General features: G+C 50.1%; 1 protein-coding gene across 1 annotated transcript in view; it reads right to left on the reverse strand.

The window, feature by feature from the left end:
• COL4A2 (collagen type IV alpha 2 chain) overlaps positions 1-15405 on the reverse strand; it is a 178088-nt gene that overhangs the window by 37530 nt on the left and 125153 nt on the right. The window contains exons 19-27 of the mRNA XM_045567425.1: positions 14405-14515; positions 13739-13888; positions 9024-9116; positions 8109-8272; positions 5438-5510; positions 5234-5340; positions 3190-3391; positions 2769-2828; positions 933-989 (exon numbers count right to left, since the gene is read on the reverse strand). Coding sequence (XP_045423381.1) covers positions 933-989; positions 2769-2828; positions 3190-3391; positions 5234-5340; positions 5438-5510; positions 8109-8272; positions 9024-9116; positions 13739-13888; positions 14405-14515 — 1017 coding nt within the window. The remainder of the gene's footprint in view (positions 1-932; positions 990-2768; positions 2829-3189; positions 3392-5233; positions 5341-5437; positions 5511-8108; positions 8273-9023; positions 9117-13738; positions 13889-14404; positions 14516-15405) is intronic.

Consider the following 15405-nt stretch of genomic DNA (forward strand, 5'->3'; position numbering starts at 1 on the left):
CCCAGATCCTGCGATTGCTGTGCACCTGGAAGATGCCCTGAAGGTGTAGGACACAGGACACGTCAGCCTGCCTTCCTGCCTTTGAGGGCCGTTTGCACAACCCTGGCTTATTACTTTACAGTGTACGTACGGCCTCAGCCACAGTGGGTCATGTGAAGTACTGGGGGCATCTTGGGAAGCAGGAAGAGTCTAGAACACCTGTACTGTTCCTTTTTCCTCCTGCACAGGTGAGGACTGAGTCCAGAAAGAACACGGGAGAACAGCTCCAGCTGCGTGTCTCATCTCTCAACACTGAATTATCCCACTGCCTCCTGGATGGGGTGACCAAGGCACTTCACCTGCCCTGTCGTAGGCCGAGGAGGAGGAATTCAAAGGGCCACCCCCAGAGCAGAACTCCTGGCGCTCCAGTCAGAGAACCTGCTTTCAGGGCAGGGCGGCCCTGGACACCGGCCCTGACTCCCCAACTCGAGCTCTTCGCTGGGGTGATCGGCCTGCGCCAACAGCAAGGCCCAGCTCCCCCCAGACGCCAGAGACAAAATTGCTAGCTGCTTCTAATTCTGTTCCCTGTCAATAAAATCCCAAAAGAAAGAATCGTCTCCTGTAGGCTCGTATCCTGGGTACAAAGGCGTAAAATGAAAATGCAGAAAGAGTTACGTTCCCTCCCCAGCCACAGAGAGGAGGCTCAGTCTCCACCACCACAGGTGCCCCCGAGAGACCCAGAGCGGAATTTTCTCTCCTAGCCTGGGCTTGCTGAGCGTCAGACTCATCTTTCTGCAGCAGTGAGTGAAGGTCTGCTCCCTGCAGAGTGTGCCCAGTTTGTGGTAGGACTCTGGGCAAGGCCCCGGCAGGTGGGGAGGGCAGGGCCAGAGGAAAGACCAACAGAGAGGAAACCGAGGATGGAGGTGCCAGAGGAAAGCTGGCCTGAGAGTTACCTGTGGGGCCTGGGGGTCCCGGCAGGCCTGGCAGTCCCTTGGGCCCTCCGATGCAACCTGGGGAGAGAGCAGAAAGGATAAGCCTGGCGATCTCTAATGCGGAGTCTCACGGCCTTGGGGAAGGCCAAGGTCAAAAGCACCAGCCATGCGAACCAGCCACCATCTTACGATCAGAGTAATTTAGTGATTTAATTAATCTTGGTTCTGATGCAAATAAAAGCTTAATTTCATTGTGCAATGAAATCAGACTATTAACATAAAATGCAAATTTAGTCCAGCCAAGTGCAAACTGGTACTGTGCTGACAAAGGGCTCATTGCCCCATGTAGGGCACCCGCCTCAGCCCGCGTGGAATCAATCTGGGTCCCGTTAGTGTGGACGCCTCCCTCGTCTGACACGTCTATCAGCAGATGGAGACAGCTCTCGATCCCAGAAGGAATTTGCCGTCTCCTTTGTGACTCTGAATACTTCTAGAATGAACCACAGCAACTGGCTGCCTTGAGCAGGCACCTCTACTGTCTGGCCGGGAGCAGTGACATTCGGCAGGGGTACTCTGTTGTCTGGCCTGTGTCTACGCAGGCACAGTAATTCCTGGAGATCTCTTTTGTCTGTCTGTCACTCCACCTGGCTGGGATGCCTCCCTCAGCCATGTCCGTGACAGGCAATGACAGGTGCCACTGCCCCACACTTCCTCCTGGCCCTCTAGGCTTCAAGGCCGCAGCCTGTGCAGTTCAGCCTGTGCCTTCTTAGCTCTCCCGTGGGAAAGGGCTTCCCACGAGAGGATTCAGTGGAATCTCTCTCCGTCTCTATCAGGCCATTATTAGTGCAATACAGCACTGACCAGACCACTCTGCTAGTGCAAATCAGGTGTGATTCATTCACTCCAGACTGTGGCTCTGAATCCAGAATGTTCCTCGAGGTGCTGCTGGAGCAGCTCCTCCACTAGGCACAGTGTGGGGTCACCCTGCCTTTTGGAGGGTTCTGGTTTCCCAACTCTTCACTCGACCCCACTTGCTCTCAGCTGCCCACTGGCTTGGACACATCGAGGATCTTGGCGCGGCTCAGAATGGCTGTATACACAGGACCTCGGGCTCTGGGAATGCACCCACGGTCACAACTTGCTCACAGTCCAAGCCGCGCCATCCCTACCGCGTGTGATCATAATCCCTGCTGTGGCTGGAAGCCCTTGGCCCATCCCGTCTTCCAGCCCAGCATCACTGGTTTGGGGCTCCCTCTCCACCTGGCTGGGATGCCTCCTTCAGACATGTCTGTGACAGACAATGACAGGTGCCACCACCCCACACACTTCCTCCTGGCCCTCTAGGCCCTTCCCATGTGCTGTCCTGGGCCCACCGGGACCACCACCGGCTCTCATGGCCACCTGAGCACAGGCCAGCTCCTCACCTCTGAGCCCCAGGCGGTTGTGACAGGGTCACCAGCTCCCCCGTGCTCCCAGCCTGTCTCAGTGTTGCCACACGTTTGTGGTTTGTGTGCCTGGCACTCCCACCCCCGCCATTCTCGACCTTGCACAGCAGCTCCCCTGGGCCAGCACTCACACTTCCCTGAGACCCTCTCTGCCCTCCCCCGGCCTGCAATGCCCTGTCCCCAACCTACTTAACGCAAAGCCTTCCTCTGGGGCCTTGCGGGCACCTCCTCTTCCTACCTCCCCTGAATGGTGCATCTCCAAGACCTTGGCTTTCTTTTTTCTGCTACCTACATCACAGGGTGCAAACTGGCCAGCCCAGCGTCCCGAGAAAGGAACCCGGATGTTTCCCAGAGAGGCCTGGCCTCCGGACAGCTGTAAGCACTCTAAAGCCACCTGCCTTCCCCGCAGTACCTGGCTGGACAGCCTCTTGTCCGTCCTCTCCAAAGGGCCTTTTCACACCGGTGTCACAATCTGGGGGAAGACACGAGGCAAGAGTGAGGCAGTCTGGAACAACTGGAAGTCAGTGGCTCATCCCTCCTCCCGGGGCGTGCAGGCGTGCAAGGGGTGTGTGTGGCGTGTGGTGTGTGCTGCTGGTGGGGCCAGGAACCTCTGGGCAAAGCCTCCGTCACTTTGGGCCTGGAGGGAGCAGCTGCTGGGAGGAGGCTGGTGGGGGGCCCAGGGCCCCTGCGGTTGGGGAATCGTTTGTGCACACGGAGAATAGAACATCCTCATCTGACCCCATGGGGGTCTGCACACTGGCGGGAAGAGCAGTGATGTGGCAGCACCAATGCTGTCTCATGACTGAGGAAGAGGAGTGGAGGATTCCTCATACCTATTTGTCCTGGGGTCCCAGGGGGGCCAGGAGGACCCGGGAAGCCTGAGGGTCCAGGTAGTCCGGCGTCTCCAGGGAAACCGCGCTCGCCTTTTGGGCCTGGTAAGCCCAGGCCCGGGGGGCCCCTCTCTCCTGAGACACCTTTCGTTCCAGGTGGTCCTGGGTAGCCCTGGTCCCCTGGGGGGCCTTTGATGCCATCGCCCTGTGTGAAAATTCAGTTTATCTCTTAAAATACATACAGACATCAAAGACAGCCACTAATTCCCACTTTCCTTTCCCCGTTTCCCAGAATTCTGCACCACGGATACAGAACAAAAGGACTACAGAGATTTATGGGAACAGACTGTCATGGGCTAGCCAAGTCACAGGGGTCAGCGACCTCGCGTGTTACAATGGTGGGCAGCGCACCAGAGGCGTGCACATATATCCGCGTATTTATTTCTCTCCTCATACCCACGAGCTGCCCTGTGTCGGCTCGGACCTTCATTCACCGAAGATTTCTGTAGAACAGTTAAGGAGGAGTCTTAGGTAACTGGGGCAGGAATATGTTATTTTGTTGTTGTAGTTTAGCATTTGTGACATGTCTGCTAGTCACAACGGATGGTCTGTTGTTGAAGGAAAGGAAGCCAATTTAGACAAGAAAGAGCGCATCATGCCCCTTGGACATCAGGAGTGATGACAGGGTCAAGAAGGAGAGAGGCTGTGGCTGTCCGTGACTTGTGAATGACAGTGCCACCGCGGTGGGGCCCTGGGGAGGGCAGACGCAGCGGTGGCAGCACTGCCAACGGGAAGCTGGGTGTGGGGGGTGTTCTCAGGAGCCGGTCTGGGGACAGAGAAAAAGGAGCAGCCCCTGTCGCAGCTGGGCTGGGATGGCAGCCAGGCCTCAGTGGCATGGGGGCTGCCCAACCCCACACCAGAAAGGTGCGCTCCTCCTGGGCACCGATGGCTTCACAAGCCACCACCTCCAGAAGGCCACTGCCACCGTGACGAGTCAAGGCTCACACCACATCCATGCACACACCCACCCCCCATACACAACCGTGCACACAAACGCACATCCACACGCACAGCCAGGACGAGTGTCCTCCTGGACACCAGTGACTTCATAAGCCACAAACACCAGAGAGGGTCACTGTCACCACGATGAATCAAGGCTCACACTTACCACATGTCACACACACCACACATACCTATTTCAATAACTCGTCTCCATTAAAAAAGGGGAGATTGGGAGCTAGAGACAGACACGCATGGAGGAGGACCGTGTGGAGCCGCGGGGAGAAGACGGCCGTCTACACCCAAGGCAGGCGGGAAGAACAGGGCCTCCCAGCCTCAGGAGAACCAGCCCTGCCGACCCCTGGATCCCAGACTTCCAGCTTGCAGGGCTGCAGAGAACAACTTTCTGTGGTTTAAGCCACTCCCCTTCTGAGGAGTTTTGTTACAGCAGCCCTAACACAAAGAGTTTACAGAGGCACAGGCTTGATAACCACAGGGAGGAAATAAAATGCAATCTAGAGAAACAATGTTTCAGAGTCAGGAGCACAGAAGCTTCAGGGCAGCTGACGGAAAGGGCTGTGCACAGCGGTCCCGTCCCTGTGGCTCTGCGACCGCCTCTTGCCCCTGACCCAGCCTCCCGAGGAAGGGAGATTCGCTAGGGTCTCCGCGGGTCACTAGATAGCCTCTTGCTCAATACCGGTGTGTGTGTTGCAAAAACACAATTGTTTATTTCAAAATTTATCCTAGAAAAATAGGGTTCCACCACTCATTTTAGAAGAGTGCATGTTTTGGGGGGCTCATTCTGTGTTGCACCATGAGAAATATTTATTTACTCTTTTACTTTTAAATGTTCACTCTGGGCTTGGCTTCCAACTTTACTCACTGTTTACTAAAAATTATGATTTCTGCTCCTTACAAATAGGATGGACCTTTCCTATGCTGGGTTGGTTCAGTGCTGAGGCCGATACCATTTGCTTCTCAGGTTTTTAAAGAACACAAATGATCCAGAAGAGAGGCTGAGCCTGCCGTGTAGCTCACGGTCACTCACCGGAGGACCTGGGAGGCCGGGAAATCCATCGAGACCCTCACGCCCTGGGAGGCCATCGTCTCCTTTTATCCCGGGCACACCTGGGATGCCTGGTTGTCCCCGCTCACCTGGGAAAGAATTTGCACGTGAATCTACTCATACGGTGCGGTGCACCCACAGGAAGGCTCCTTGGGCCAAGAATTGTGTAGCCACAGAAGAACTGACCTTTGGTTGTGATTGTTCTGGAATCTCCCTTTGCTCCTTTGGGCCCAGGCACACCAACATTGCCAGGGGCTCCCTGTGGAAACAACACAAAGATGTCTCTTCCTCCTTTAGTCCATTAGGACATCTGAGAAGACAGTGACCTTTCGACTCATACAACTCGAAGCAGTCACCCAGGCCAAGGCAAATGAATTCGAACGGCATCGCCACAAAGTCCTGGAGTTCGCACACTCAGTGACTTTTGAGAAGCACTGATCCCAAATCTGAGGTGCCTTACTCTAAACTACCGTCCTAGGATCCAAGTAGGTGACAGGACTCCAAGTACAAAGGACTAAAATTTGTGATAATTTAATATTGAGAACAATAAGTAGTGTTTAATAGGCAATTTGTTTTCTAAACTGAGGTTAAGGTTGGGGGGAAGGACATACTTTATAGAGAAGCTTGTTGCAGGGACACTACTAGTGTAGCTCTTTTGACAAGCAGAAATGAGCAGGTTAACGGTTCAGGATTATATTTTAATATGTGCCATGTGCTAGCTTTTGGCATATCCTGGTTGATGCTATTTCCAAGAATACAGGAGCTTTTAGCGTTGATTTAATTAAATGAAATGTTACAAGTGATTATGAATTCATTTCTGCTAGAAAATTCCACAGGTACTTGATTTATTGATTTAGTTCTATGCAGAAAAAGGCAACATTCTTTTTGTATCCAGGAGAGCATCTCACACCCAGACAGTGCTCAATAAATCTGTGTTGGATACACAAATGCACGGATGACTTTATCGACCCATTCCCATACTTTAAGCACTCTGCCAGGCTCTGGCTATGCAAATATTTTAAAAACCAACACCACCAATGAAAAACCCCGTTGTCTCAGGCATTTTTATTGTATTGGGGTTGCCAGACACATAAACATATAATTAAATGCAAGACACCAAACATAACCAGAGCTGTTGGCACAAAAGTCCTGTGGTTGGTGTGTAATATTAAAATACAATTGGGAAACATATACACTTGGAAGATGTTAGACATTTCAGTGCACAGAACGGGATCCATTTGGCTTCTAGGAAACATTCAATCATTTTTTTAAACAACAGAAGATCCTACTAGCTTTGCCATTAGCAAGTTTGCAATTCCTATACATGCACTTTTTCTGAACACTTGAGCAACTATTACTGCTTACACAACCATGATTTAGAGATGGTATCATTTTTAAACTAGGAAACATAGCACATACTAGTGCTTGTTGGATTTTCTCATTTGTGTTCTGAGAAAATTCAGGGCATGGAGCAGCAAGGTGCTTTGGGTCTTGTTTTCACCAGCAAATCTTCCGTGCCACGAAGCAATCAGAGCCTCGACCTTCCACACCAGCAGCCGTGTAGCTGCAAATCCTCCTCTGCTGAGATGTTAGATAGTGAGTCAGATCATTCAAATGTCCTTGGCTAAGTGTCCTGAGCAATCTTTTTCTCTATTGCTGAATATATAAAATAATGGACTTTTTGCTTTGTAAATCTCCTGAGGTTCTTTTTTTTAAGTTAAAAAAAAAAAAACCGCCCAAAGTATAATTTCTTTGCCTACATCTGAAATTTGCTTTGAAATCTGGTTAGCTAAAACCTGCCACGGAAGAAAGATCTACTCCAGGTGACCTTGGTGAAGGCTTGAAATAAAGGCCACTTAGCCGAAACATGTAGGGAACCCACGGGCAGGAGTTTCATACATTCCTACAAAGTAAATTTACAATTTACCTGGAAATTGTGGTTGCATTTTTTACTGGGTTAAAGAAGCCTACATGAAATGCTAAATCACTTTTTACTAAATGTGAGGAGGTGAATGTTCAATAAGTTAATATGCTTCACATTCAAAATGCTGGAAGGTTTTTTTTTGGAGATATAATTCATATGCCACAAAATTCACTGTTTTAAAGCATAAAAGCCAGTGATTTTTAGTATTTTCACAAGATTGTGCAGCCACCCCTATTATCTAATTCCAGAACTTCTTTATTACCTGAAAAAGAAACCCCATCCCCAGTAAGCAGTCACTCCTCATTCCCTGCCCCCAACCTGCAGCAGCCACCAATCCACTTCCTGTCTCTGGAATTGCCTATTCTGGACATTTCCTATGAACAGAATCATATAATGTTTCTTCTTTTGTGTGTGTCTTTTCTCTCAAGGTTCACGCGCACTGCAGCAGGACTCAGGACTGTCCCTACAGCTGAATAATATCCATTGCACGGATGTATTAATACCATATTTAGTTTATCCACTCATCAAGTGATGGACATTTAGGCTGTTTCTACCTTTTAGTTATTATGAAAAATGCCACTCTGAACATTGGCACACACATATTTGTGTGGACATATGTTTTGGATTCTCTTGGGGACACACCTAGGAGTGGCATTTCCGGGTCACATGGTGACTCCAGGTCAACTCCAGGAGCTGCCGCTGCCTCCCCTGCACTGCGGCACCTCTCAGCCCCACGTGAAGGTACTTAAAATGCACCTTGGAGCACGTGGTGTTTCCGAAACGTACCTCCACCCCCTGCGTACATAAGTGTTGGTGGTCTAAAGCTGAGTTAATTTAGCAGATAAAAGCTAGGAATGGGACGAGTGGGGAGAGCCTTAGGGCATCTCACAGCTCTGTGATAAAGCTGGCCATGGGGGGGCGCTGCGCTCTCACCTTGAACCCCGGGAACCCGGGGATGCCGTGCTGCCCGGGGTCGCCTGGCTCGCCTTTCCTGCCGGGCTCCCCATTGACACCCGGGAAGCCCTTGGGTCCTGGCAGTCCTGGAGCGCCCCGGACGAATTCATCGCCTTCTTCGCATCTGCAGTCCCCAGCCTCACCTGTGGGGCGGGAAGAGGCCGGTTGCTCTGGAGTTTGCTACAGGGTCTCTGAGCGTGGCAGGGGTGGGAGCGTGAGGTGGGGTGAGCAGGGCTGGACCCCGGAGGCAACACCGGCTGGATGTCGTGTTGGGCACTTTACGTGCATTCTCTGTCCAGAAGGGGGTGGTTGTACCCACTTCTCAGATGACGACAGTGAGGCTCGTAGTAAGTTACTCAAGTGTTTGGTCATAGTCTCCTCGGGTTGAGAATCCCACTCCGATGTTTACTGAAGATACTTGAAAACTGGGACCATTAACAAAAGCCTGAACAGAGTTGAGGGGACTCTCAAGGGCATTGAGGAATCTCCAGTGGCCAGAACTGTGGGATCACCACAGCCGGGCCTGGGGGCCAAGGGGCGGTGCCAGCCCCAGGGAGCTGTCAGGGAGGGTGGCCTGGCAAGAGCTCTGGCAGTGGATGCCAAGGTCATAGTGAGCAGGGAAGATATACCCGACCTCCCTTCCTGTGTTTTGCCACGGCTGGACCAGGGAGCCGGGCAGCTGGGGAGCGTGTGCTGGCTGTGGGCTCAGCTCCCCTAGGGCTCAGGGCCCAGAGGACGCGCAGTGGCTCATCCACAGAATGCCTGGCTGCCACCTGGGCCCCTGACTCCTTCAGTCCGCCCTCAGGTGTGCCCAAGCAGATAGGGATGGCATTAACCTTCTGCGGGGAGAGGTGACTCAGGAAGGCCCCCTCCAGCTTTCCCACGCGTCCTTACCTTTCCATCCCTTCTGTCCTCGGGCCCCAGGGAAGCCGGAGGGCCCAGGGTAGCCCACTCTTCCTTCCGTTCCTTTGAGGCCAAACAGGAAACCTAAGGAGAAGACCCACAGGCACAGGACGTCAGCACACCACGGACAGACCAACATCTCGCTGAGCCCAGCGCTGGCAAGGTTGTCCTCCAAGTCTCCCCAAATGGCCTGTCAACTCCGATTCCTCCCAAAACACCCTTTTAGAAGGCAACTTAGGCTGCTTTGTGGCCATAGCCTTCAGGGTTGGAGAGAAATACACGAGTCTGCAAATTTAGCTTTTCCATTAAAGTATAGAGATGAAAATCATTGCTTTTGATAAACATTGAGTCCAAAGAAAGGTTTTCATTTATTTGACCACAATAACTTGGATTCCAAGACTGCCACATACTTCTGGTTCCTCAGAAAGACAAAAAAAAAAAAAAAAAGAGAAAGAATTAAGATGAGCTCCATTTTCCATTTTTGTCCTTTTTTTTTCTGGAATGGGAATGGGTGCATGTGTGCATACTGCCCATCCGTACACACATGCTTTCCTCTTTCACTCGTTTGTGCACGCGTGTACACATGCACAGATTTAGTGTAACTAGGGAAGATCTCTTGTGACCAGTCTGGATTCAGTGTGGTCAGCCTCACTGCACAGTCCAGGCCTCCACCTTCCCCTTCTGAGCCTCTCCCGACTATCAAGGATCAGGGCCTTTCAGAAGTCCTGCCGTCTCCTGCAGCGCTCAGTGACCCAGGCAGGAGTACCCAGGTGGGTGATGCATAAAAAATACGCGCTCAGCACCAATACGGTTCTTGGTGTTGCGTTCGAGAAGGGTGCCACCTTGTGGAAAAAAGGGAGCCATACATTTCCGGGACACAAAAGCCCCTTTTGGGTGCAGAACCTGCACTTGTCCCCTGACGCATTCTGTCCTCCTCACTGTTCAATCTAGTAGGGTCATAGCTCCAACAAGCAAATAAAACTCCTCCCAACAAATTAAAATGCATGCTGTCATAAACACCACATGGTGCCTGGGAGGAAGAGAGAATGAGGCCACTAAGAAAGCAGGAAAGAGAGGAAAACACCAGATTTTTAAAACTTTAGCTATCTGCTTGGAAAAACAGCACCAGAATTTGAATGTCAGCAAGCTCCTAGGAAAGTATAAAAATGCAAAGGTGGCAAAAACATTTGCCCCATGTAATTTGGCCTCACAACACATTTAATATAACTCATTCATTCATTCCTTGATCAAACATTTACCCAGCACTGGTGCCACACCGGGCAGTGTGCTCAGCGCTGTGTGTATACAGCTGGAAACAAAACCAACACACCCTCATGAAACTTGCAGCTTAGGTGTAGAGACACATCAAACACATCAGCAAACAAACTAACATAGATTTTCAAACTGTGGGCCTTGCTGTGAGAGCAGAGAGCTGTCAGAGAAAGAGATAGGGACAAACCCATTAAAATTGGGGGGGAGGCTCAGGAAAGTCCTTGCTGAGGAAGTGACACTTAAATTGAAACCCAAAGCAGGGAGTGGGACGGAATTTTCTGAGAGTGGATTAGAGTGTCTGCAAGGCCCCGTCAGTGATGGAGGGTGGAGAGTGGAGGGCAGATTTGCACGAGGGGAGGGAAGGGGTCCTGCCAGGCCATGCAGTCCAAGGGGCTGGCTTGGCTTTCATCCCAAGGGCAATGGGAAGCCACGAAAGGGCTTCAAGGAGGGAGATCACACAAGCTATGTGCGATGACGGGCAGGAGAGAGAAGGGATGGTGGGTTGTCTACTCCAGGAGACTAAGCATGAGGTGGCGCCAGCTTGGATTAGGACAAAGGCAGTGAAATGGACAGAAAGGGACAGATTCAGGCTTCGAGAGGAAGCATCACCAGGACAAGGAGAGGACTTCAGGGTGGGGTAGGCGGGTACCCAGAGTGGCCCCCAGGGCTCTGCTGCAGCGCCTGGGTTTGTGGGGGTGGGTGAGGCCCACAGGAGGGGCCTGTGACGGGGAGGAGGAGGTTCAGAGTTCAATTTTGCACAGACAAAGGTTGAGGTGTTCATGAGACGTGTGTGTAGTGTTGACCATGCGTCTGGTTAACAGTTACACGTCGGTAGCTCAGAACACAGAACAGGGCTAGGGACAGAATTAGAGAGCGACCGGAGTATAACTTGTGTTTCCATGAATGGTGGTTTTACCCAGGGAGAGAGTATAGAGAGAAGGGCATGAGCCTGGACTTCAAGGAACCCCACCGTCTACCGCTGAGGTCCCCAACCCCCGGGCTGCGGCCCAGTACCGGTGCGTGGCCTGTTAGGAAATGGGCTGCACGTCAGTCACCGCCTGAGCTCTGCACCACCTCCCTACCGGTGACACCTCACCGTCCCCTCAGTTCATGGAAAACTTGTCTTCCTTGAAACTAGTCCCTGGTGCCAAAAAGGTTGGGTGCCACAGGTCTACTGGATGGGGGGAGGAGGAAGAAGGACGAGACTGCAAAGGAGCCTCAGCGAGAGTGGTCAGAGGGATGGGGTGGGCAGTGGGATTACGAGGAGGGCAAGAGAAGCCAGCATCCCTGCTGTGTCCTGCGCTGCAGAAGTTGCCTTGGCCACTGCCGGAGACACAGGCATCCCTGGGATGGGGCTCTGTGGCGGCGACTGGTGGCCAGGTCAGCAGCTGTCTTGGTCCAGTCACGGATTTGTGGGCTCTACCTTATATCTCTAAGCCCTCCCGATATTTTACGAGAAGCGTAGCGTCACAGGTAAAGTTATTCAACCACGCACACTTCAGGGATGTCCGCACTTAAAATCTGGGACACATTCTCCAGGAAAAAGAGATAGTGGGTGTTCTTTATAGCATCAGTATCAGATGCTTCACAAATTTAGCCAAAAAGGCACAGTGTGGCTGTTGTAATGTGACATCTTTCCTCTGTTGTTTTCCTTTTATCTAATACATTAATAATCTCCAACAAGTCCTGCAGAACAGAGGTGTGCCTCTTAGATGTTTTGAACCTAAGTTCCACGGAGAGGCTGATGGCTGTAGCGAACCGGGCATATTTCATTTCAACTTGTTCTAGAGCAGGATGGAACTTCCCCTGGACTCTACTCAGTTAACTGAACTGGAAATGGGAGTAAGCAAAATATTTCACTCAAAAAGAAAACCATCCTCATGGTTTGATTTTACAGGAATTGCAAAAGACTGAAAATTCTGGTTTTCATCAGTAGCAACCCATAAAATAGGATGAAATGCAGTTAACAAGAGAAGAAGCCAACAATTTCATTCCAAGGGAAAAGTCGAAGAACTCTGTGGGAATCAAGGTCACTGAGATTAAATTACGACTAAACACACATATTTGAAGAAGGCCATTGTAGCTGGCTATTTTTTCTACAAAAGGTTGCTTAAAAAACGTTATTTGGAAACAATGTGTCTCACATGGGTAAGATATATTTAAAAGAGAACTTAAGTTGTGTGCTTTTAAAATTTTTAGTTGATAAAATTTATCTGATACCATTCCATCTATTTTATAAATTCCCTCCTCAGTCTACAATACAGTAGATCAGAAATAAGCTGTTTACAGTTGACTTATATTAGATCACAGACTTACTAAGAAAGATTTATAAGACAAGATGGCATGCACTTGTGTCTTTACCAAAATGGAATTTAGTTACATGAACAATGGCAAAGTTAGCCTTTAATCACAGTTCTTTAAAATGGCATATCTTTGTGCTTTTATTTTTAACACATCATGTTCCCAAAAAGGAAAACGCAAAACATAACATTTACTTAGGAAATACAATGCTCATAGAAACTTAGATTTTATCACAGCTGTCACAATAATAAATGTTACTTCTAGGACAATAAAAAAAAAAGTGAAGGTAACACTGCTCAAACTATTTGGCAGATTCATGATCCAGGGAAATATCTATACCTAAAAATTTTCAAAAGAATGTGGGAATCTGTGTTTTATTCTAGTTGAAAAATGGGAAAGTAGAACCATATTAAGTTAAAATTTTACTATAGAATATAACAAAGAAGCAGAGAAGTGACATTGATTCTTTTAATGGAGGAAATATGTAGAGATATCTTTCTAGTACCTCCAATAATTTTCCTTCTAGAGATGGCAACGAGAAATAGTCTTCCAAGGACAATTAAAACACAGATCTTTGAATTTGACCTTTAATTGAAATTGATACTACCTATTAGCAAAAATGATGCTTTTCCTGCCTGAAGACAGGAGCTGTACGAGATTATTGGGGGTGATGTCAGGGAATTTAAAATAAACTATTTTGGAGGAAGAAGCGGCCGGGGAGGCAGACTAACAGGTCAGCTTACAGTGGTTGGTGCAACAGAGGAGAGAGGCTGCCAGCCCAGGGCGAGGCCCCACCCTGAAAGAAGGTGCCTGGAATTTATCACCCAGAAACCAGCGTGGCTTTTCCAGCCCACACCTGCTTCCAGACTCCGCATCTCAGGTGTTTTGCTGAAGCATCCTAACCTCGCTGTGTGATAGCCACAGGCCTGTGGATACTTGACAGGCCTCCAAGGCTGTGGACCCCAGAGAGCACCCACTATATCCTACTCTACCCAAATCCGCTACGCCCTAGTCCACTGTCCGACTGGATCAGTTCACAGAATTATTTAGCAGAAAAACCAAATAAGATCTGGTTGTGGTCAGGCTTCTCTGGACACTGGGATGCACCCTCCCTTTAGTTCCCCTCCGCTTACCATCTGGTCCAGGTTCTCCGGCAGGCCCGGGGGGTCCTCGGAGGCCCGGCGTTCCATCTGCTCCGGGTGGGCCTGGGTAGCGCGCAGGGATGCCCGGGTCTCCTGCGAAGCCTTTGGGTCCCATCTCACCTGGCAGGCCCCGCTTCTCATCTGAAATCCAACAACATTCATCAGCACGCGTCTCCTGGTATCAGCTGGGTGCATTTGTGTTCGTGTCCACGGGACTCCTGGCAAGACTACCAGGTTCGCAGTCCCATCAATAACTCAAGGGGTAGATGCTGCTGGAATATCTCATTATTATTTTTCTACCTTAAAAAGGCACCTCTCCTTGCCCCCTAAATAATGGCCTGATAATTGTGACCAACACTTGGCAACAACATCTGATGATCCTCTACGCTTTGCCCAACCCACAATGGAACCGTGAGAGTTACTCCTCAATGGCACAATCTAACCTAGTCGGAGACTTATCGTCATATGTGCAACGGTTCCGTGAAGACATCCAAATCATGTATGCAAGACTCCGTAGAGCTTGCTAAGGCTAATCTATCAGAAAAAGTAACACAAACAACAAAATAGCTGTGCAGTGAGTAAAGGCTTGGTGGTTTGTGTTGGGACTTGAGTGCAGTAGTTTTGGCCTTAGACTTTGGGACCATGAAACCACATTACCGTCATCAATGATGGATGTTCCAGGCAGGCCTGGGGGGCCGGGGTCTCCTGGCTCACCCCGGCTTCCAGGCTCTCCATAGGCCCCTTGGAATCCCGGGTCACCTCTGGCACCTGGAACAGAGACATGAAGAACAAGACTGTTGTCCAAGATCGTGGTAGATGTTCACTCTTCCGCTGAGTCATATCTACAACTACCCTGCACGTTGTGTGAGCACATTGCGTGTGGGGGGAAAAATTAATATACAGAGTGGTTTCTGTTTGCAAGGAGCTCATTCACAATCAAATAGGGGTGGTGCAAGATTCCTACAAATATCAAACAGGATGGAAGGCCAAAAAGATACATGGAACTTTTGAAGGAGGGAAAGGTTATTTTGGGGAAAAATCTGATATTGAGGGACCCTGAGAATACAAATAGAAGTAGGTAACATTTGTGCCCTTACTGTGTGCAGGAGGCTCAGTGTTAAACACTTGAGGTGTGTTTGATTCCCCCCAGCCCGTGGTATAGACGGCATAAGAGCCTCACTTCTGCAAATGGGGGGAGGGCGTCCAGGGGGAGACTGGCCACACTGACCGCACTTGGCAGGACTCTGGCGGCAGTGCTGGGGGGTCCCGAGCAGCAGGGTTAGCGGGAAATCAGGAGTCCAAAGCATGAGGAAAGAAGGCAATGATGTGACTAGAAGTCCTGCCGAGCCTCAGGCAGGCGCACGCAGTCCCAGGAGGTGGGCAGGCGAGGACTCCGTCCCTGAGCCCCGCTCTCTGCCCCGAAAGGCTCTTCCCCCTCACTGTGTGCCTGATGCGTAATGCCTGTGGCTGCTCTCACAAGCTTTCATCCCTAAAGAGCAAATGCAAAGTGGCATCACCAAGTTCTTTTGCTGTGTAAACAGCAATATTTTACTGTATAGCACATTTTTCTGGAATATAATTGAGAAAGATGAGGGAAAAGAGAAGAAAATGTTTTAACATGTAAGTATTAGTAAATTTTTAGGAAATCCATCACTCTG

The sequence above is a fragment of the Lemur catta genome, chromosome 13 (genome assembly GCF_020740605.2).
Source record: "Lemur catta isolate mLemCat1 chromosome 13, mLemCat1.pri, whole genome shotgun sequence".
Classification (NCBI taxonomy): Eukaryota; Metazoa; Chordata; class Mammalia; order Primates; family Lemuridae; genus Lemur; species Lemur catta.